This window comes from Macrobrachium rosenbergii, chromosome 2 (genome assembly GCF_040412425.1).
Source record: "Macrobrachium rosenbergii isolate ZJJX-2024 chromosome 2, ASM4041242v1, whole genome shotgun sequence".
Taxonomy (NCBI): Eukaryota; Metazoa; Arthropoda; class Malacostraca; order Decapoda; family Palaemonidae; genus Macrobrachium; species Macrobrachium rosenbergii.
In genome coordinates, this window is record NC_089742.1 from 89557663 (window position 1) to 89579853 (window position 22191).

The following is a 22191-nucleotide window of genomic DNA, read 5'->3' on the forward strand; positions in this document are numbered from 1 at the left end:
CCAAGAATGAGGAAGTTTTTAAAGGGAAAATCCCTTTCCTGATAAAGGAACTCACTATTTCATATAAAATATTATGCCTGGTTCAGGCACTTAAGATTTACCTAGATGTCACGGCAAACATCCCAGATGGTCCTTTTTTCCTACACCTTAGCACAAACAAACCACTTTCTCTAAGTAGACGTAGAATTATTTTAGTGGCCTTCATTAAAAAGGCAGACTTTTACTCCTTTCCTAAGTTGCATGACATCCAAAAGTGAGTACATACATTGTTAACTTTCTTTGGAAATGTTTCCTTTGAAGAAGAGTTGAAGGCACAATAATCCTGCAGCCAGACCCAACATAATTAGGTAATTCACTTTACAACCGCAATGGATAATGCATTTATAGGTTCGTGTGTCTCCTGTTCATTATTGCCAGACCCGAATGGGTATCCAGAATAAAGAAACTGTTGATAACCTATGACTTTACCTTGAATAAAAATTCCTGAAACATTATTGCCATGACAGTGGTGGTCATGTCGAGATATTGCCAGGGAAGGAGCAATAATCCCGCAGCCAAAGCTGACATAATTAGGTGAGTCACCTTTGAACCACAAGAATAATATATATTGGTTAATGTATTGTTCCCTGCTCTTTACTGCCAAACCCTATGGGTATCCGGAATAAGGAAAATGGTTAATAACCTGCGACTATACCTCGGACCAAAAATTATCTGGGTTGTTGGGATTTATTTATTGGGAGCTAAGCCATTTCATCACCTGTCAATTTCTTTTGCAAACTCTTTTGAGGATGAAAATTGGCTATGCTATCAAAAAACAGATTTTGACGTAGGAAAAACCTCATTTTGGTAGCCGCTGTGAGTCCTCAAACCCACCCACTTTCCCTAATGAAAAGGCATGGGACTGGGGTGAACATTTACCTTACACAGACCTGGCATTTAATGACGATGGCACCAACTTGTCACATCTGTGTGAGTATATCGTCATAGGACAGGAGATAGAGCCCTCCTCTCCTGAGTCCTTTATATTCTATCACTGTGCCAACAAGTACTATTCTGGCCGAGACTAACTATAAGAGAATTCTTTGTCATTGGCTGGTCTATCTCATGGTGCCCTGGGAGGGACCAATGAGAGTGCAATTCCTTTGAGGACTCACAATGGCTACCAAAAATAGGTTTTTCCTAAGTTGAAACCTGTTTTATATCTAAATCATGCTATCTGCCAAAATTGGATGTTTATACTATTCATAAAAACAAAAAGGAAAAAACAAAATCAAGAAATTACCTGTACTAAACAGTAATTATTGGGGTCTTCTTTGTACAACCCATATTTCTCTAACATCTCTCGAACAACACTATGAGCATTATCACGGATGGACAAAAGTAGTGTCTTATAAGGCACGTCTGGACGGAGAGATTCACCATAAATCTGGAAAATAAGATATAGTTGTATCAAAATAATTATCACTGACTCACATTATTATGCTTGTAATTAACATCAGATAAAATACCCTTATTAAATAAACACTCAAAACAAATATGCAATAGCTTCTTAAATACATTTGGGAGCTACGATGCCTCAAGTATTTGTATACCTGAAAAAGAGTCACTCTGCCTGACCCTCTGCTCAGACTGAACATTCAAATTCAAATTCAAATTCAAATTCTTTATTTCAGCTGTAGAGCTATATACAAAATATTGCAATAAAATAATAAAAGTTATATACAAAACATTAAACCTGGATTCATTAAAAAGCCATTTGTACAATGTACATACAATCACAATGCACTTCCAAGAAAGAATGGTTTAATATCTATTCATGGCAATTAAACTGAACTCTCCACCATTTCTTCAAAATCTATGCTTTAGATTGCAAAATCTTATAAACTACCTACAAGTATTGAGTTTTATCACCAAACACAACAATGCATGCATAGCAACCTTCTTCTCAGAATCTTTAGTATTTTATTTGTCATAGTTCACTCCAGGAAAAATAAACTTTTTGTTTATACAGAAGTACAAAATATGACATACCTTCTTTCATACAATTAAGCTGACAACCTCTACAAAAATTTTCTTCACATTCTGCAAAACTTTATTTGACAAAAGACTAAAATTAGTTTCTATGCTCCAAAAATGATAAATTCCTTATTCTTCTTATGAAAACATCCAATTAAGGCCAGAAAAAGATGAATAGTAATATGAACTGTAAAGAAATGGTAAATAATGGGCAAGATTTTCCCAGCTAGGAGAAAGTCTCATTCTTAAATTCTGCCTGATGGCCAGAGATTAACACTACCTGAATGGTAAGGAGGCAGGGACTCCCAAAAATGAAGATGCTTCTTATCTATGCACATAAAAATTATTTTCTTTATAAAAAAACTTTTATTAAAAAATTAAGTATCCATGGAACTCCCAAAAATTTACAACACCTCTCGCCTATGAACATAATCATTATTTTAGTTATTGAAAAATTAAGTATCCATGTGAATAACAACCTCAGATCAATGGTTTGCAGATAGTTTTTTTGTAATACTTGTCACTGCACATTTTCTTGACCTACAGGACATTTGTACCCTGTACTTATATTAAGTACCACACATCAGAGATACTCAATAGTGTTTATTGTAAACTACAAATGACTTCCATCAAATAAAATTTGTGAAATTTACTACTTGTACAGGATATAGTAATAATGTATAGCTAATAAAATGATACCTATGATTAAACAGTTCTATTCATAGATTGGCCTGCAAATCCAGGATAGTATTGCAGTAAATTGTTAGTCTCTCAATATGGCTGTTAGTTTTTCCATAGATATTGAATTTCAAAAGACTATTATTCACAGGGAGAGCAAAATTCTGCTGAAATTACGTGAGAGCTAAACTATATACTGTATACTTAAAGTCAGAAAATTTCCAACAATAACTACTACTTTTGGGCTTTCACAGAACCACTATTACTGGTTGCAACGAACCAATCTTTAAGTAAAGAGTTTTAAGGCATTCTCTTTTAACTTTTGATAAAAACAACAGTCACTATGCTTAGCTGCAAAAAGATGTGCATTTCATATTCATATTTCTGTAGATATAATCTGATTGTAAGAAATTATCATTATAAATAAAAGGCTGTCAAAACAAGAGAGAGATATATTAGCAAAATTACAAAACATTTGGGGAAAAAATTAACTAACATATTATCATTCTTGAAATGCACTGGGCCCATGGATTCTGAAATCCAGCCAACTGTAAATATTTTTATAATGTGTTCTTTGTGGGTCGTCAAAACATTTGAGAAGCAGTACAAATTGTTGCGTCATTCCTATGCAAACTATCTAAATTAAGAATGACTGAACATTCTTTTCATTTACATGTTAGTGATTTGCTTACTGCAGTTAGTCAAGTGCAGCTATAACCAATACGCAGATCCCTGAAAGATTTTCATATTACATTACTTTGCTGCTACTGCTCTGAGCAAATGGGTGGCAAGTTCAGAGACTAATACTGTCCACTTGAAAAGGAAGACACTGTCTTAACTCCACTATCCCTAACTTTATGTCTATCGAAACATCATCTTCACAGGTTTTCTATTAACACAGAATAGATGAGTTACCCACTGATTCTCAGTTTCTACTGCTTTCTATGAAAAAAAATTTTGTTGATAGGGTCTTCTGCTTAAAGCCATCTGCTATCTAGAGAAAGACACTGTAATGCTGACATTCAAAATTGCTGCCCTGGTTGCTATCAAAGTAGGCTGCTCCAAGAGTTTCCTAGAGATACTCTCTGGGAAAAGGAATGAGTCCAACAGGTCTGAAACCCTGAGATCCATAATGTCAGGAGTCAAAGAGGTCAGAATGGTCTTGAGCTACCCCATCCCACTTCTTGAAGATGATGTTAGGAATACTGTACATCATAATCCGGATGGAAGCCAGCAAGATATAGCACTATCTTCTAGCCTTGGCAAGAATAACAAATTTAACTAAATGCAATAAACATTTTTGTCAGTGGGGCATAGCAAGGAACTCTCTGATCTTGGTTGAGTTGTGGTTTAATTTTCTGAATATATATAAATTCTATAATCGTTAAACTTACAATTTTGAACAAGAATCTATAAAATCTTTAAAATCTCTTATACTTAGTCTTGCCTGATTACATCTACTGCAGTGTTCACAGATTAAAGACTGCTGGTTGACTGCTAAGTCTCTGCCTGTCCTATCACTGATCCCTGCATGCTAGCGATATCTTGTTTTGAGTGCCTTGATGGAACTACCCAAATACCCACTTGGCAGTTGGGGCGAGTATAATGATAAACAATACCAGATGGCAAAGAATCAGGTAGTTTGTTTTTGAATGGTAGTTTTATTGACAGTTGTGATTCACTAAACTGTACTGTTGTAGTTCAATCCATTATGTTTTTTTTTAGTAGTATGTTTTTATTTATGGTAACTTAGTTTATGAAAAAGTTATTCTTGAGTGCAAATTTCCTTTGGACTGTTATTAGTATATAATTCTGTTTTGGTGTTTTGCCTCTATTTAGACTGAAAATGGCTCTATGTTGAAGCTGAAAAGTCCCAGTGTAATATGTTCATTATATTGCTTCTTTGGCTGTTCCTGATGAGAATCAAATTCCCTAGGAATCAATATCTAGCAACTACTTATGCAATATATAGCCCAATGCTTTGTTAAGATGTTGGTCTTGTTTTTGTTAGATTATAAAAAAAACATGATATTTAAAGATGACAAATGAGCAGAGATACACAGTAAATCCAAAAGTACTTGGCAACAACCAACAGAACCTCATGTTATCTCTGTAAAAATCTACTTGAAGCATTAGAGTGAGAAGAATTACTTCCTGAGCATGGAAAACCCTGCTAAGTAGTTCAGAAAGCAAATAAACAAATAAATAAATAAATAAAATGCCATCATCAACCACCACTAATCAGTCAAGAAAGGTCACCGTAAAAGAATGGCTCAAAATTTATTAAAAAAATGTTTAATCAATTCTTGAATGCACAGAAAATATTGAATTACACAAATTTTCATAATAAAATATAAATTTTCATAATAAAATTTATTACTTGATACTTTCTGTTAAAGATAGCTGGCGCATCAATAGGCAAGTCGGCACTCAAACAAAAGAACACCTAATGGCTGACCTCAGATGACTGTCTAGTATGCCTGTTCTCCACCAGGTGTGTTTCAAATGTTTTAGCTCATCTGAGTTCTCCTTGACAGCCCTCTCAGTAGTGGGGAGGTTGGGTGGGGTCTACTTTAACAGTAAGCAAGGATCCAAATAATAAATTTTATTATGAAAAATTATATCATTTAGGATGAATCTTACCTACTGTAAAAGATGCCTGATCCCTACATTGAGAAGAGGATGGCAGGTAGTGCAGCTGGACAGATCCACTCAGCCAATCGAGCTAAAGATTTCTTGCATGAGATCCAAAACATTTTTAGCTGATCTGCAATCCTTTCTGGATCTTACTGCCACCAGAAGTTGGATTCCATTCAGGGAGCAAGGCTCTCATATTTGTGCAGTGAAGAGCAGCCTTGCAGTGAAAACCACTTCAATTCACCCAGAATGAAACAGAATTGGTGTGAAGGAACTCCTATGCCCAAGTCCAAAATCCCCAAAAGACAGTCAACTAAAATTAGATGCCTTTATGATAAAAAGGTACGCTCCTATACAATATATGTACAGTCAACCCCCGCTATTTGAGGTCTCGCAATTTGCAGCTTCACAGATTCAGAGATTTTTCTGTGAAATTTAGCCCAAATTATTTGCAAAAAATTTGGAAATTCGTGAACCTTTTTGTTCAATAATTAGTGTATTTTAAAGTTATTTTTATGACTAAATACATTTTTTATGATAAAAATAAGATTTACTAATTTTCAGTTATTACTATTCATAAAATATATTTTATTTTATATATTTAAGTACATACTGTACTATACTGAATTTGTGAATTCTAGTGTTCCCCCATTCTGCAATAATAAAATAGCACAGCCTCAATACTCTATGAGAGAAAATGCCCCTGAATGAATGTAGTGTATTTTGATGTTATTTTCATGATTAACCACATTCTTTATGATAAAAGCACGCTTTACTAATTTTCAGATATTAATATTAAAGTAAACACAGCATAACATCTTAAAGTTTTTTTTTTAAATGTATTTAAGTACATACTGAACTCGTCAATTCCTAGTGTTTCCCCTGTTCTGTAAAAAAAAATGGAACAGCCTCAATACTCTTTGAGAGAAAATGGCTCTGACTGAATGTATGGGGGACTTGAGTTTAACTTTCACAGTTAGCTGTAAGCCATATATTTTTTTTAGGGTTAGGGTAACGTTGTAAGATGACTCTGAAATGATGTCAAAAGTGTTTTAGGATGATAGTTTAAGGTATACATTTGGTGTTTGAACCATTAAATAGGCAAATGTTTTTACAGGTAGTGTTTGGTGTCTGACCTGTTTAAATGTGCAGTTATAAGCATTTTTAGGGGGGTCAAGTATTCGCGGATTTTAGCTATTCACGGGGAGTTGTGGTGCCTATCCACCCCCTGAATACTGGACGTTTAGTACCTTCATGCTTCCCAAAATATTAATAACCAGGATTTGAAACAAAGAGCCTAAAATACAACTCTTTCTTCAGTTCAGGAAAAGATTTTACCAGCTGCTAGTAACAGACTAAGGGCTTCATTTTCCGATGTGATCCTGTGTACTTAAGGTAGTGAGCAGCAAAACCCAAATTGCACTTCTACTACGCCACTGTAATCACATCTTCAAGCAACAAATTGTCATAAAATTAAACAAAGTCACAACTACTCTTACATTATGAACTACTAGTAGCAGACTAAGAGCTTTGTTTTCCGACCCGATTCTGTGTACTTAAGGTAGTGAGCAGCAAAAACTGAACCGCACTTCTACTGAGCCATAGTAATCACATCCTCAAGCAATAAATTGTCATATAACTAAATGCAATCTCAACTGCTTTTACAATATGAATGTTTACCCTAAATAAAGGTAAAAGATATGGAACTAGTTTCTCATACACAAGCCTGATCAAATGCATCACAGACAACTTTGTGTTCTTTGACAAAGACATTCTAGGGTTTTCTAAAACCACAAAACAATAGGATAACTTTGCCTCTTCCAGGATTAAGCTATCTAAATAAATTTTAATTACCCTAACAGGACACAGAAGCGTTTCCCTCTTCTTTCCCCATCAAAGAGCTTAAATTTGGAATTCTTACAGATCTTGGAAAAACTTAGCCTTAACATCATTCTCTGCTCCAGGGCAAAAATAATAAAATGGCATTCCCTTTACAACAGCCTTATAGGAGACTGCTTGCAATAAACTTACTTTTAAAAAATTGCTGATAGCGCTAACAAAAAGTGTCTCATAGTAAATACTTCAATGGAACTGATTTTAGAGGCTCAAAAGGATCTGCAGATTAAAATGTTAAAACTATGCATAAATTCCAGAGAGACTGATACTGAGTTCTAGGGGCTTCAATCTCAACTGATCTTAACATCTTCAGGTGCTAATCATTAGACAGATCCCACACGATGCAATGCCAAGGAAAGTGTGGAACTATAACCTTGAAAGTAGACAGCTGAAAACTCTTACTTTATCTAAGAAAGCAGACAAACTTTGATGTCTACTGGAGTACGGGTGCTGAAAATTCCTCTAGAACAGTACTACTTCTGATACAAGGCCACAGTTGTTTCTCCACTTGATTAAAGATAGAATCCAAAATACCTTTAAAAACTCCCTTACTGGGAGGAGATGGTTGAGCATTTCCAAGCGGTTAAGTGTGGAATGTGGAAGTTAGTGGAACTGCATGGACTTCAGCAGTTTGGGTCAATTTTTCATTAAGACAAGAATACAAGAGAGATCTATCGAGAGAGCAAGAAAGTTTGAAAACCATTCCCTCTGAGGCTGCTAAGGCTCTACGGGAGTCATTGTGCAATTCTTGTAATTGAAATTTGTCTAATACTCCCTTACAGCAGACAAAGGGGAAGGCATATGCATCTGAATTGGACCAAACTTGAAGAAATATATCCACCACTCAAACCTGAGGGCCCTGAAAGGAGTAGTAGTGGACTGGTCATTCCTCTTCATCAGCAAGCTGATAAGTTCATGTCTGAGTGCCCCTTTAATTCCACAGAGACTACTGGACTCGCAGATGAAATGACACTCCATAGGCAGAACTAGTCCTTCCTGAATCCTCGATTGCTAAAAAAATTGTTCTTCTGTGGAATTAACTGCAGAACCAATGCTATGCTCTTAATTTCTGCCCAAAGAAGCCGTCTTTCTGCTATGACTTAGTTTCTGACTAGGTGTTTGCAATGTAGAAACTCTTCCATGTAGCCAAGAATTCAAGCTCTTAGGGATATACCTACCAGGAATCTTCGACAATCTTCCCACCACCATAATGTCTCTGGCAAATTCTCCAATGCGGCCATTTTTCCCGACAGAGAAAGCCATTACCACATAGGAAGCTTCCTTAAGGGCTAAAAAATCTTTGAGAAGAAGCAAGAAGTGCCTATTTGTCTTCCAACAGATAGCCTGCAAATTGCAAGAGTCTACCCTCATCCCCAATTAATGAATAGACAAAGGAGGAGTTACAAAAATCTAAAAATTATAATGCAGAGAGACTGAGCTAGACAAAGCAACAGATTCTGGCCTTCAGAAAACTTGAAGCAGTCAACTCAGGAGGAAAGGAATTCTTGCTCCTAAAAAGGACACCATTCCCCAATGGACAACAAATTCCTTGTGATTGAGGCGCTGTACACAAGCGGAAACAAAGTGTCTTGAATAGGAATACCTTCCCTAAAAATAAACAGTGAAGGAATTTGCATGACTGAGGATCTATTGGTATAAAGCAAATGCATCCTGCATGTTTACTGAATCATCCAATTGTTCTCTTGGAAAGTTACTTGGCCATGCTAGAAAAAACCATGAAGAATTGGGACAGATGCATAAAGTTGTTCAGTCTTGATACATCCAACACTGGGCGCCAATCTCCAGCTGCTTATGGAGCTTGGAAAAAATGAATTACTGACACCTGCTCCATTCCATTCTTCTCTAATTACAACCTCCTACTAAAGAACGAGATACTTCTGCTGGAAAAGATATGAATGAACGGCTAAAGGGGTCGACACCAGTGGAAGGGACACCTAAAGAAACATAACTCTCCTTCAGTACCTCCAGCAACTAAGGTTCTGCTCCTGAGTTCTCCAAACACGCCAGAAGGTCTGCAATTGGCCTCCTACTGGAACCTGGGGGCTGAACGGATACAAGACCTGTGAAAAAGAGGTAAAACTTGCACCAATATATCCTCCATTATCACCTTGAAAAGTCAGGCTTAGAAGGCCACCCAAAAGAGAAACCAAAACAACTGCCATCTCCTGTGCAAGAGACACCTTTGACAACAGATGGGAGCATAACTGTTCTAACTTCTTCAAAACCGAGTTAGTAAACATGAGAACATTCGCCTGCAGCATCAGAAATGGCCTTGACCACTAAAGTAAAATATTCTACGACTCTTCCTCGCTAATTTCCTCCTGGCACCAAAAACTCTCTAGGTTGGCAACACAAACTCTATATGCTGGCACCACAAACTCTCTATGCTGGCATCACGAACTCTCTCTGTTGGCACCACAAACTCTCTAAGCTGGTGCCACAAATTCTCTAAGCTGGCGCAGAGAAGAGGAAATCATACAGAATAAAAGTTCAGTACAAGTCAAAACTTCAACAACCTAAATAGAGACCTGGACAACAACATCCACCTCAGAATGTCCAAACCACCCTGTCAGTGTCAGGAGTATATCTCTTAAAAGGAATAAGACAGGCAAAGAAAACTAAATTTTTGATGGAAGAAGCTTTAAGCACCAGTAAAGCGCCGGCATCATAAGAGGCGGCTCTCTGCGACTTCAAAATAAACTTGGAAGCTAAGAGCTGGCAGACTTAAAAGAAGATTTGTGGGCCAGAGTACAAGAAAACTTGGAAAATGCAGTTTAACCTAAGGAGAAAGCTTGGCTTTTTCAAATACTTAATAGAGGCCTCATTCCTAGACTAAATGGGGATAAAGCAAAGAGCAATGCTCCAGCAAACACCAAAAAGCTGAAGGAGGTTCCTCCAATTCAAACTCTTCTTCCATCAAAGGAGGAGTTGAGGCAACAACAGGCTACAGCAGCCGACTGCCAGCAAGACTCTGCAACCTGATAAAAGGGAGACTGAGGGAAACGCAGTCTGAAGTGGCTCACCTGCGTTGACACAAGTCAGCTGAGTAAAAGATGAAGAGCCACCAGGTGCCAAAGAAAATGGGAAAAGTTGGGATGAGTGGGGAAGAGAAGCAACAGTGACAACCAACACCCCTGCCTCGCCCAAAAACAACTCATCCAACTTATGAGCATTCCCATACAACACATACTTAGAAAGCAATGCAAGCTAGAATAACATCTAGTTTGGAAATAACAATGTAAAGAATGAACTAGTGCATTTCGAGGTGATAGAAGAATAGCAGACAAGGATCTAGACTGAGTTGATGTAAATCAAGTCAATGTAACATCAGAATAAATACAACTCACTACAGACACATTATTAATAACAACATTGTCTATACCTATATGATTACCGGTGCTAACAACCTCATTACTAAATGCCAATGATGGTGGAAGTCCAATACTCTAACATGCAAAGATTTATGTTTCCCAAAACAATCTTTCGGCTAACGCATTAAACGAGACTCAGTAGTGTGAAAAACAAGAGGCAGGTGATGCAGGGCACAGAACCACATTGCTCCAAGAACTGACCTAGTTCCTTGACAGCGGACTCTTCCAACTGCCGCAGGACAGTCCTAGGCTCGAGATACAGATGGCTGAGGGCACCAACACTTTATCTTTTACATGGGAACATGCAAATGATCATACACTGTGGGGACCTGGAATGGTTCCCAAATACAAATTAGGACAAACCTTATACTGACTAATATAAGGTTTAATCCCTGTTCTAACTTCTCAATATGCTTTTCCTAAACCGAGTGGGAAGCAGAAGGCAGAGCTAAAGAGGAAGTCTCAGTACTAGCTACAGCATTAGCAGAGAAAGAAGCCATAGACTGAGTAAGGAAAACTAAAGATGAGGGACCTGGAGAAGGAGGAGAAATGACAGGTTTATGACCGGACCTATTTGCTTTCGCAGTCTATTTGCTTCCCTTCTCTTCCTATACTAATGAACTTAAGCATAAAGTCCTTCAAAAACCCCTACATTCCTCATATCTATTCTCAAGATCACACTTTATACCCCTGCAGCCAGCATAAACAGTCTGTCTATTTGACTAAAAAATAAGCATCCTGCTAACACAGTAATCATTGCCACAGAACTTGATGTTCTTAGCTTTGGTTCCAGTGGAGGGCATTCTAGGAAAAATAAATATACAGTTACCGTCAAAGCAGAAAACAGCCAAACCATGAAATACCAACAAGTGCCTGTATTGTACACAATGGCGGCAAGGAGAATTCTGACATGAGCTAAAACATTCGAAACACCTGGTGGAGAACAGATTTACAGGTACTAGACAGTCACCCAGGGTCAGCCATTAGATCTTCTATTTTGTTTGAATGCTGACTCACCTATTGGCACAGAGATATAAGCTGTCTTTAACAGTACGTAAAATTCATCCCAAATAAATAGATTCTACTAACCTTTAGAGTGCCACCAGTATCAGGGCCTCCATCTTTACTTCTGAACTGTTGCAATTTCTTCTCAAGCTTTTGTGCACGACGACGTCTCATCACTGCCTCAGGATTACTGATGCTGCGTGTGAAACTCGTCTCAGGCAATTCTGTAAAAAAGTTACTTCCTATGAAAAAATTCATTTTCTGAAAAACATAAAGGAAGCATCCAACTGAAGTGAATGGACAAGACTAGTTAAATAAAAATGAAACTTGATTTGGACTCTACCACATGTAAATTCAAGTATACCTATTGTTGTACAGTTAACTATAAGGGGTGCACTTACAAAAAAAAAAACTCTTATGCTTATCTCAGCTCCTCATGTTTACACCTTAAGAGCTCTAAAAGAATGTCATCTACATAAGTTACTAAAATAGTATCATTTCTGCAAAAAATTCAAATTTCAAAATAAAAGTTATTGTTTCTCAGGTGATAATGAGGGCTTTATGCTTTCCAAAATATCAAATAAGTAGCCTTCAAGGTATTACCAAATACTTTTTTTTATGACTTTTATTGTTAAAGTTCTTGCCTACAGGGACTCAACAATGTATATTAATATTTACAAAGACACAAGGCAGCAGTTTCTGTTTTGATGTCAGTTCATAATACATAATACCGTCTTTCTACTATAAACTAAATGTAGCAATGCAGTGATGATTTTCAGTACATCATGCTGAAGGAAGGTATCCTTCCAACCTATCATTATCATTATTATATTCATAGTAGCAACACCTCACCTACACGACTTCTTTAGCTAGCAGCTAAAATATTATAATTATTTTTTGCTAAACTACCATTTTGGATGAGAAACATCTTACAGTACAATAAATCCTTCACACTGAATGTCAAGTGTAAAGTACAGGTTAGTTTAGGTTAGGAATAATTGGAATTGCTCTTATCCATAAGTTATCAAGAAGATATTTAAGTGCAGGCTATCATATAAGGTCTTTGTTACCTAACAGACTTTGTTACTTATCAGAAAGCCAGATTCCCAAAATGTCTGTTATGTTGAAGTGCTATTATTATTATTATTATTATTATTATTATTATTATTATTATTATTATTATTATTATTATTATTATTATTATTATGTTGAAAAGAATTGATTTTATACCAGGTCTTTTCAATTCTTCTTACTATTCCCTTTTCTTCAAGGCTGATACCTGCTAAGAGCTGGCTGATGCATACTGGCCAGCTCTTAGCAGATATCAGCCTTGAAGAAAAAAGAATAGTAAGAAGAATAAAAAGACCTTGTATAAAATCATTTCCACTGATGCCGACATTCTTTTCAACAGAACATACTTAAAAGGAGGTCTGCTCCCTTCATAATATTATTATTATTATTATTATTATTATTATTATTATTATTATTATTATTATTATTATTAAATAGTTTAACCAGACCACTAAGATAACATTAATTGCATAGGTTTGTTCTTAATGTACAGTATTAAATTTTATTTAACATATTCCAACTCCTCAAAAATGTAATGATAGGTTAAACTGAAAATGCTGAATTCTAACAAAATTTCCTTGACGGATTTTTTTCCAATATTGATACACATTGTGGGTTTAAAATTGGCAGTCATTAAAATATGTTTCAATGTAAATGTTGATCTGTTTTCTCTACATTGGGAAATTTGATCATATGGGTTATATATCATGTACCCATGGGTCAAATGAGCATGACCAATCTGAAGACGGTAAAACATTACTTCAATGTGGTGAATGAAGAACAATATGACTCAACAACTGCTTTTATGCTTTAATTTCTTACTGACTAACCAACTTGTATTCTCATACCGACCTTCTTTGACAGAGTGGGTTTTTTGTTTAATTTTTAAGATGGCAATTACAGAAAGTATGAAAGTGAACTGACAATAAAGCCTAATTTTAAAACATAGACAAAGAAAATTGAAATGATTCTCAGTTTCATCGTCTTTCAATCAAAGACAAACTACGTATCACACATCTTGCCTGAAGAGACAGATTTTCAAAGTCTAATTCTTGTTTACGTAATGGGGTACTGAATAACAGACACGATAATTTTGGTAAAGATTGCAGAAGCCAATTGTCCAGCTTTAAGCAAAACTACCCAGGATTTGTAAATTTGTCCTTATTATCTACTACCTATTTGTTCTCTCTCTGGAAGTATGGTTAAAACAAATTCTACATATTCCTAAAACCATCTAGACCCTTGCCCAAGATTTACAACTCATAGTAACAAATCACACCCAGGTTGTTGCAAATGGTCACTGAAACTAATTGTTTTAAAATACCCACTATGTCCTCCTCTTCCCCTGCCTCCTCTAGAAACTGGACAACAGAGCCCTTGGACAACAACAGAGCCTTCAGGAGAGCAAAAACTCCCATCCCCACCCACCATCAACAAAACACCACAACGGTATGGACTGGAACATCATACATCTTAAAAAAAAATAAACTAACTAATAGCCTTTCCCAATAACATGTATTACCACCATGCCCACACATTTAACTTGACCCACAAAACTGGCTGCCATACATACACCACCTAACTCCACTTCTACCATCAACTCATATTACAAAAAGTACAACAACACACCTCATACCCCAAACCTACATCCTATCCTACCTTTCCTCACTGACCACTTCAAGAGCACAATATATCCAGCCTAAGTTACAAGAAAAAACACCTCCAAATCTCACATTAAAGGACACCTTTATTAAAGTAACATCAGCCAGACAACTAATTCCTCAATCTTTTCTCTTTGCACACTTTACTATCAAGTGCTGCATGGAACATAAAAATACTTGTTTCAAAAGAGAACTGCTAAAGGGAAAGCTACTTCTTTGCTTTTTTTTGAGGGTCACCTGGATATACAAGCGAAAAAGAATTTTTTCAGAGAAGACTAATCATACATGTCAAACCAAAACTACTTTCAAAAAGAATAAGTAATTTTGTATTCCACTGTATCAATTAATGTAAAGGAATTCAATCTAGTTCTAATGCAGCATATCAACCCTGTTGCATTACACCCAAGACAATTCATCAACTGCTAGCAACGCACATGAACCTTCATTATCATTTTGACAACATAACAACAGTCATCACCACCTGTAGCTTAAACATTCTCAATATAATAATGATGCTTTATCAATGTAACATGATCTAAAATAATCTTATTTAACAAATTACAGTAACTTTATTTTCAGGTGAGGAGATTATTACTAATCAAAGTTCCACAAACATTATCTGATGGAACAATTCCCTAGCTTGCTCCAGCACTGGCCAACCATGATCTAATTACTGGTCTCATTAAACCACATTATAATTATATATATACAGTGACTTAGGACATTATTTATGGTGTTCAAGTAAGTTCCACTTCAATGCCCTGTCCTTCAGCCAATGAAGACTTCAACATTCTTAAAGTTAACTGAACTTAGAATAAAGGATTGTACTAACAGACAAAGTAGGAAAGAAGAACTACATAAAATGACAAACAAAAATATTCCGGATAACATCAATAATTTAGGAGGCACAGACTTAAAAACCCCAAACCCCAGGCACAAAAAATGACAAAATTCAAAAAGAATCCACATCCTATTCTGGAAAAGGAAAAGCCAATGACAATTGTAGGATCTTTACCAGTAAACAAAGGTTGTCTTTACCATTACTGCTCAATTACTAGAATATGAATGTAAATTTCCTTGCAATCTGAAAAACAAACCAAAGATGACATGGCAGTAGAGAATCCTGAACTCAATAAAGACAAGAAAAATTAAATTGTTCATATATTATTCCTTTCAAAGTAAATGGCTCTCTCATCAAACCCACCAATAAAATATGCCAAGTGTCTTAAGACACAATACTTTTCAGTACAGTAACTACATATGATCTGAATCTAAAGTACAGTATACATATGTAATACTTTAATTGCAACACTATTCTTTGACCTAACTGACAACAACCTCCTGACACCAAAACATGCTTAGTTCCCGAAGAAAAAATAAATTCTAAAAATCAACTAAGCAGTAATACCTGACCACATCCCCATGACATTATTTAAAACCTGTAAAAGAGAATTTATAGAAAATTCATCTCTCACATAGTGCCAATCCATCAAGAACTATAACAATGCAAAATTTTTACACAAGAACTATCTATGAGGCCCCATAATCCAATGGTAAAATCTTCCATCAAGAAGGAATATGCAAAAATCCTAACATATAACAATCTTCTACAAAGTACCTAACATGCCTTTACTCTTGGGAGATCCATAGCATCTCAACTTATCAATCTAATGCATACAAACTCTAGAACTGGGCTATTAGGTTTAAGAAAAAGGACAGTGCACCCATAAGGGTCTGGTTTCAAAACATTTTAACTTGGCATCAGTAAAATGTGTATTATCCAAAGCAAAGTCATCATATCCAATGTTCCATATGATACAGTTCCACATTCAGTCCCTTCCATCACCATGAATCAGTAACTCCATTTGCTGATATTTCTCATACCCCAAAACAATATCAGACTCACAAGATACCTTAACATTTTCAAATAAATTATTGCAGTTAATGTATTTTATCCTTGGGCAAGGATAAATGGATCACTCTTCAGTGTAAATAAATTTGAAAATATCTAGTAAGAGATTAAAATACACCACCCAGTACTTTGATTAAAGTGGAAATATAAATACAAAAATTCCCAAATACAAACACTTTGGAGAAATCCAAACATGATCACTTTAAACACACATAATAAAAGAAAAAAAAACCACAAACACTGCCTGGTACTAAGAAGAATTTCTGATCATTATGCTTGCTTAGTGAGTACAATTTATTATATCATTCATACCAAAAATAAATTATAAGTCATTTAGTAATCTAATCACAGCTTACATAAATAGTCTCCCCATCCTACAAGCTATGGACAAACTGAAAAATTTGAGTTTTTATAAGCACAGACAACACTAATGCTATAAATGGGTAAGGTTGACAGATCACAACAGAGATGTCATCCTTTACATAAATAGGAGGCAAAAGTGAAAGAAAATGTAAAAGCTTAAATAACAATGGATAACAAGATAGGCAAAAGGGTGCATACAATTTTCATTCCATCATCTGTATACAGAGGCCTTAGGCCATAAAAGCAGGCATGATGATGGAATGAAAATAACAGCAGTTACCTGAAATGTACAATCATAGTATAAAAACCAAAACACCTCAATACATCAATATAATACAATTAATACAAAAATAAAATATAAATCTTCTTTATGAAAAAGCTATGTACTCTACATTAAATATTTCACTACATCAAAATTACAGGTCAAAAACCCCTCAAAACAACATAGTACAATACATAAAGGTTAAGATTGGTTTTTAATATATTATCAGGAGAACTTCCCCAAGTTATATAAGACCTTTCAGTTATCAGACACACAAACCACCATAATAACATCTACCTGAAAGTGGAGAGTTTACGACTGATTCTGGAGAATGTTGACGAACTTGATGACACTTCAAATACTTTCATAAGCTGGCTGTTTACATTAGTTTTGTCATTTTTTTGTGTAAACACCATGAGTTACTGAACTGAACAGAATGACCATAAACTAGTAGGCATAAACATAATTTAATTCTGTTCTTTACTTCCCTATCTCCCAGTGGTAAACACTGGGTACTGAAAAAGTTTATAAAGCCTTCCCTCCTGGAAATTTTTGTGTACCCTTGATGAAGATATTTTGAGGAGCAAGTTTCATTTCTTGTTAATAACTGCTTCCCCCATAATTAATAACAACAGTGCTAAGAACAAAAGGGCATTCTTAAGGCATGGGATTCAAGGGATCCACATTAAAATTATCATTCCCATGTCTTTTTACCTCTTCATAATTTAAAAATGAAAGTCACCAAGAGCATAAAAAAGCAATGACCCTACTTTCTTGGATGGATACTACATATTGCCAAGTCATTTCTTTGGAGTTTGATGGAGAATTTTTATTTTCATAGATATTAAAAAGCTATAACAAGTGCTAATTCCTGAAAATGCAGGATTTTCTTGACATCTTAACAACAGTTGGCAAGCTTTTATCTATGTTCTTTCTCCAGTGGCATTCCTGGGGGGCCCTGTTTGAAATTGCCCCCCAGGCCCCAAAGTGAGGGGGGGCCCCAAAATGTGAAATTTAACCATTGCTGCTATGACAGGACAAGCTAAATTTCTGAAATTTGCATTTACAAGTGCCTTTAAAATGATCCTACAATTGCTCACTTCCTAAAAATTTTCCCCTCCGAACACCTCCAGCTGCTTTTGCTCGCTTCGCTCGCCTCCCACCCCATAAGAGGGCCCCAAATGGGGACAGTCCCCCCAGGCCCCAAAATGTCTAGGAATGCCCCTGCCTTTCTCCATGATTTTCTGGGTCTTACCACTTTACTTAAGATACCTTCAGCTTCTCGAACTCCTCTACCTTTCTCATTAAATACACAAATCATCTCAATTTTGAGATTTAAGTCAAAAGATAACTCAAAATAAGTAAAATGCAAGAGGAAAAACAATACAGTACATCACTACTTTCTTTCCAATGAAGCATCGAAACAATGCTACAATGTGGGAAAAAATTAATTCAAATGGAATCCCCCAAAAATTCTAAGAGACTAAGCTTGTCATACATAAAGACTTTCTTTTAATATAACTACCTCTTCTACCCTTAAAAATTTTCTCATCAGAGAGAAAGCCTTTATTAAAATTGGAATGATACAAGTCTTGGGCATCCACCTCTGAACTTCAATGCTATGCCATCAACAACAATCTCTTCTCTCCAACGTACAATTCATCTCCATAGCAACTGTCAAGGGCAAGGGATTAATGAGAATGTTCTTATTCTCTACAAGTTCCCTCATTTCTGGCAGCATCTTCAGCTAAGATTCTATCACCAAAGTGACCCAGTCATAAATATGCTCTGCAATTCACACCATCTGGCTGTTCCACTTACTGTTTCCTCCAGATCCTCATAGATTCTGATTTCAAAACCCAGAGCCAAACAACGGTCAAATGACTTGCATACCTCCCTCTACTTCCATTGCTGCACAAAAATAGTCTGGACTTCATGTTTAGTGAGGTTGGATCTAGACTATTCATATGTTCCATTCATTCATGAACCTCCATAAATGTTGCCAAGTCCTCTCTTACTTATACCTCAATATCCTCATTTCAGTGTCTTGATAGTTTTAGGATTACTTCAAGATTTCCTTACAGGTATGCAGCAGTGAGTTGCTGTTGATGGCATCTTTAGCAAACGAAGACCCATTGTGTCTGGAGTTCCACAGAACAGTGTTTTTGGTCCAATGTTATTTATTAGTGTATACTGTACAGGCGATATGGTTGTTGGACTGAAAAACAAGATTGTTTAATTTGTCAATGATGCTAAACTTGTGGATGTTGTAAAGTCTCCACTTATGAGAAATGAAACTGCCCTTATTCTCAATTGTGACATGGAGCAGATTAGTGAATGCTGTAGTCGGAAGGTATGAGGCCGAACTCCAGTAAAACGAAAACACTATTGATTAGCAGATCTCGTACAGATTTTCCACCCCATCCTCCCCTTCAGGTGGAAGGGACTCTGCTGAATGAGTCTGAAGCCTTAATTATTCTTATTGGAACTTTTGACTCACATCTTACATTTGAGAAACATCTAGTGAAAGTGTCAGCAAATGCTGCATGGAAGTTTGGGTAAGGCCTCATATAAATATATGAGGCCTTATGTACAATACCTAACTTCCGTGCCAGGCCAGGTGATATGGTTGTTTGCCAGGCCAACAACCATATCACCTGTATACACTAAAAATAACAGTGGGCCAAGAACACTATTCTCTGGAACTCCAGACACAATGGGTCTTCGTTTGCTAAAGATCCCATCAACAGCAACTCACTGCTGCATACCTGTAAGGAAATCTTGAAGTAATCTTAAAACTATCAAGACACTGAAATAAGGATATTGAGGTATAAGTAAGAGGGGACTTGACAGCATTTATGGAGATTCATGAATGAATGGAATGTACAAATAATCTAGATCCAACCTCACTAAAACATGAAGTCCAGACTATTTTGTGCAGCAATGGAGGTAGAGGGAAGTATGCAAGCCATTTGACCCTTGTCTGACTCTGGGTTCTGAAATCAGAATCAATGAGGATCTGGAGGAATCAGTAAGTGGAACAGCCAGATGGTGTGAATTACAGAGCATGTTTATGACAGGGTCACTTTGGTGATAGAATCTTAGCTGAAGATGCTGCCAGGAATGAGGGAACTTGTAGGGAATAAGAACATTCTCATTAACCCCTTGCCCTTGACAGTTGCTATGGAGATGAATTGTATGTTGGAGAGAAGAGACTGTTGTTGATTGCATAGCAACTTATTTTAGGTCATTTGTCCTTCCTTTACTAGAATACTGTTCTCCAGTGTGGATGTCTGCTTCTGCCAGAGACTTATCTCTTTTAGACAGAGTGGTTTGTGGTGGTAGGTTTCTGTTTCCTACCATTAGCAGTTATGACTTGGACCATCGACGGATCGTCTTGTTTATCAATTTTTCATAAGTTGTATTTTAACAGAGAGCTTTCACAATCACAATTGATATCTGATCCTCTTTTCCTGCCGAGAGCAACCAGATTTGCTGAACAGCATTCAATATGAAGTAAATGTGCCTCGCTGTCAAACTTCTCAGTTCCAAACGTCCTTTATTCCTCACACCACTGGATTGTGGAACAGTCTCCCTGGGGATGTTGTGCAATTGGAACTTCAGAAGTTCAAGCAAAGGTGCAATGCATAACTGCCCTAAAACAATTCTCCTTGTATTTTAATACTTTACTTACATTTTTATCAATTTATATATTAATTTGGTAATTTATTTTTTCTTTTCCTGATAACTGATCTCTTCTTTCTGTCTTTCCTATTACCTTCTGTTACTTCTTTCAAACTTGAATTTCAAGTCAATGGCCCCTGTAGGCTTGTTCCACATGAATAAGGTTCATATGAATAGTGTCCCTTCAGCCCTAACTACCCAGCTTTCCACCTTTTATTTTCTATCCATTGCCTTTGGCCTCTTTTTACCTAGCTATTAGTTTTTTTAATTTGATCTTGATCCAATTCTTACCTTGCACTTGAGAACAATTCATTCTGGCAAGCCCATAACCTAGAAATGTGACTTGGCTGTCTCACTAAACTCATTCACAATAATAATGATGATAACAATATCATAACATCATGAAGCATTCTTGAACGTCTCATTATCGTGTATGCATTGTTCTTCTATGAGAAAAAGGATGACAAAGAAAACCTTCATCTATTCTCTCCTAACATTCATCTTCTGTGCCTCTGTCCTTCCTTATGTTATCAGAGGTTTAGTTTCTGTATGACTACTTGCTCTGCTTCCTACTTTTCAGCCTCTTCTGAACACAAGAGGAATTATGTCCTGCATCCTCTACAATAATAATAATTATCATTACCTCAATCATTCCCAGTGCTGAAATAAACCTTACAGCCTTCTTCTCTATTTCAAGTGATTCTAGGGGATTTCATCTCTCATGCTACAAAACTGTCTTGTAGTGTCTTATGGTCCAAGAATGACTAATTCTAATCCTGACTACTTCTAAGACAGGAATCATGACCAGCCTCTTTCAACCATTCCTAAGACTGGTCCCTCCCATCCTGGTTCAAGCAACACATCTGGCTCCATAACCATATCACCTTGACCACATTTATCCAAACAAAGGTCCTCAATGGGGAGGGGAACTGCATACAGTGTGGCTTGTGCAGCCCAATGCACATAGTACTGGAGGTTTTTTTGCATCATGCCTTCATCCTGCGCTCCAGTTTTGACATTTTATCTGCTCCCTTTAATCTCTTCTCATCTAGCTGCTTAGTTTCTTCAACTTTTTTTTTATCCAAGTGTTATCATAATAATCATTAATTGTTTTCCATCAGGTTTTTTCCTTTTACAAGATTAAACATGAAATGAGTTTTCTTCAGTCGTCTGACTAGTGCAATTCGTGCCTGGATTACCATCTGCTCTAGGTCTTCCTCTCTGCTCTTTTCCATCATTCCCTAGGAATTCCTACCTGTCTTTATTCTGCTCTTCTTAGTTCATGTTTTGACCTATCATTCAAGAACAAAAGCTTTGCACCACCTATTTGAGAGGCTAGAAATGTAACTCAGTCTCAGTGTTAAAACATCAACAACAACAACAATAATAATAATAATAATAATAATAATAATACTGTAATAACCCTGACAGGGTCTTCCATTGTCTTGAAACCATGACCACACTGACAATCTTGTTGACCAGAACTTTCTTGGCTGGTTTTTCAGTGACTAAAATCATAAGTATACTGCTTTAATTTTTACCTATCAGGCTGATCCTGTTATGGTTGGATTTCCTCTCCACCTAATGTGAAGAATATTTGTTCCATGGCAAGTG

The 22191-nt window shown here is 36.3% G+C and overlaps 1 protein-coding gene across 1 annotated transcript in view; it reads right to left on the bottom strand.

Annotated features, from left to right (window-relative positions):
- cno (adherens junction formation factor afadin) overlaps positions 1-22191 on the bottom strand; it is a 696676-nt gene that overhangs the window by 473819 nt on the left and 200666 nt on the right. The window contains 2 exon segments of the mRNA XM_067122056.1: positions 1283-1426; positions 11709-11848. Coding sequence (XP_066978157.1) covers positions 1283-1426; positions 11709-11848 — 284 coding nt within the window.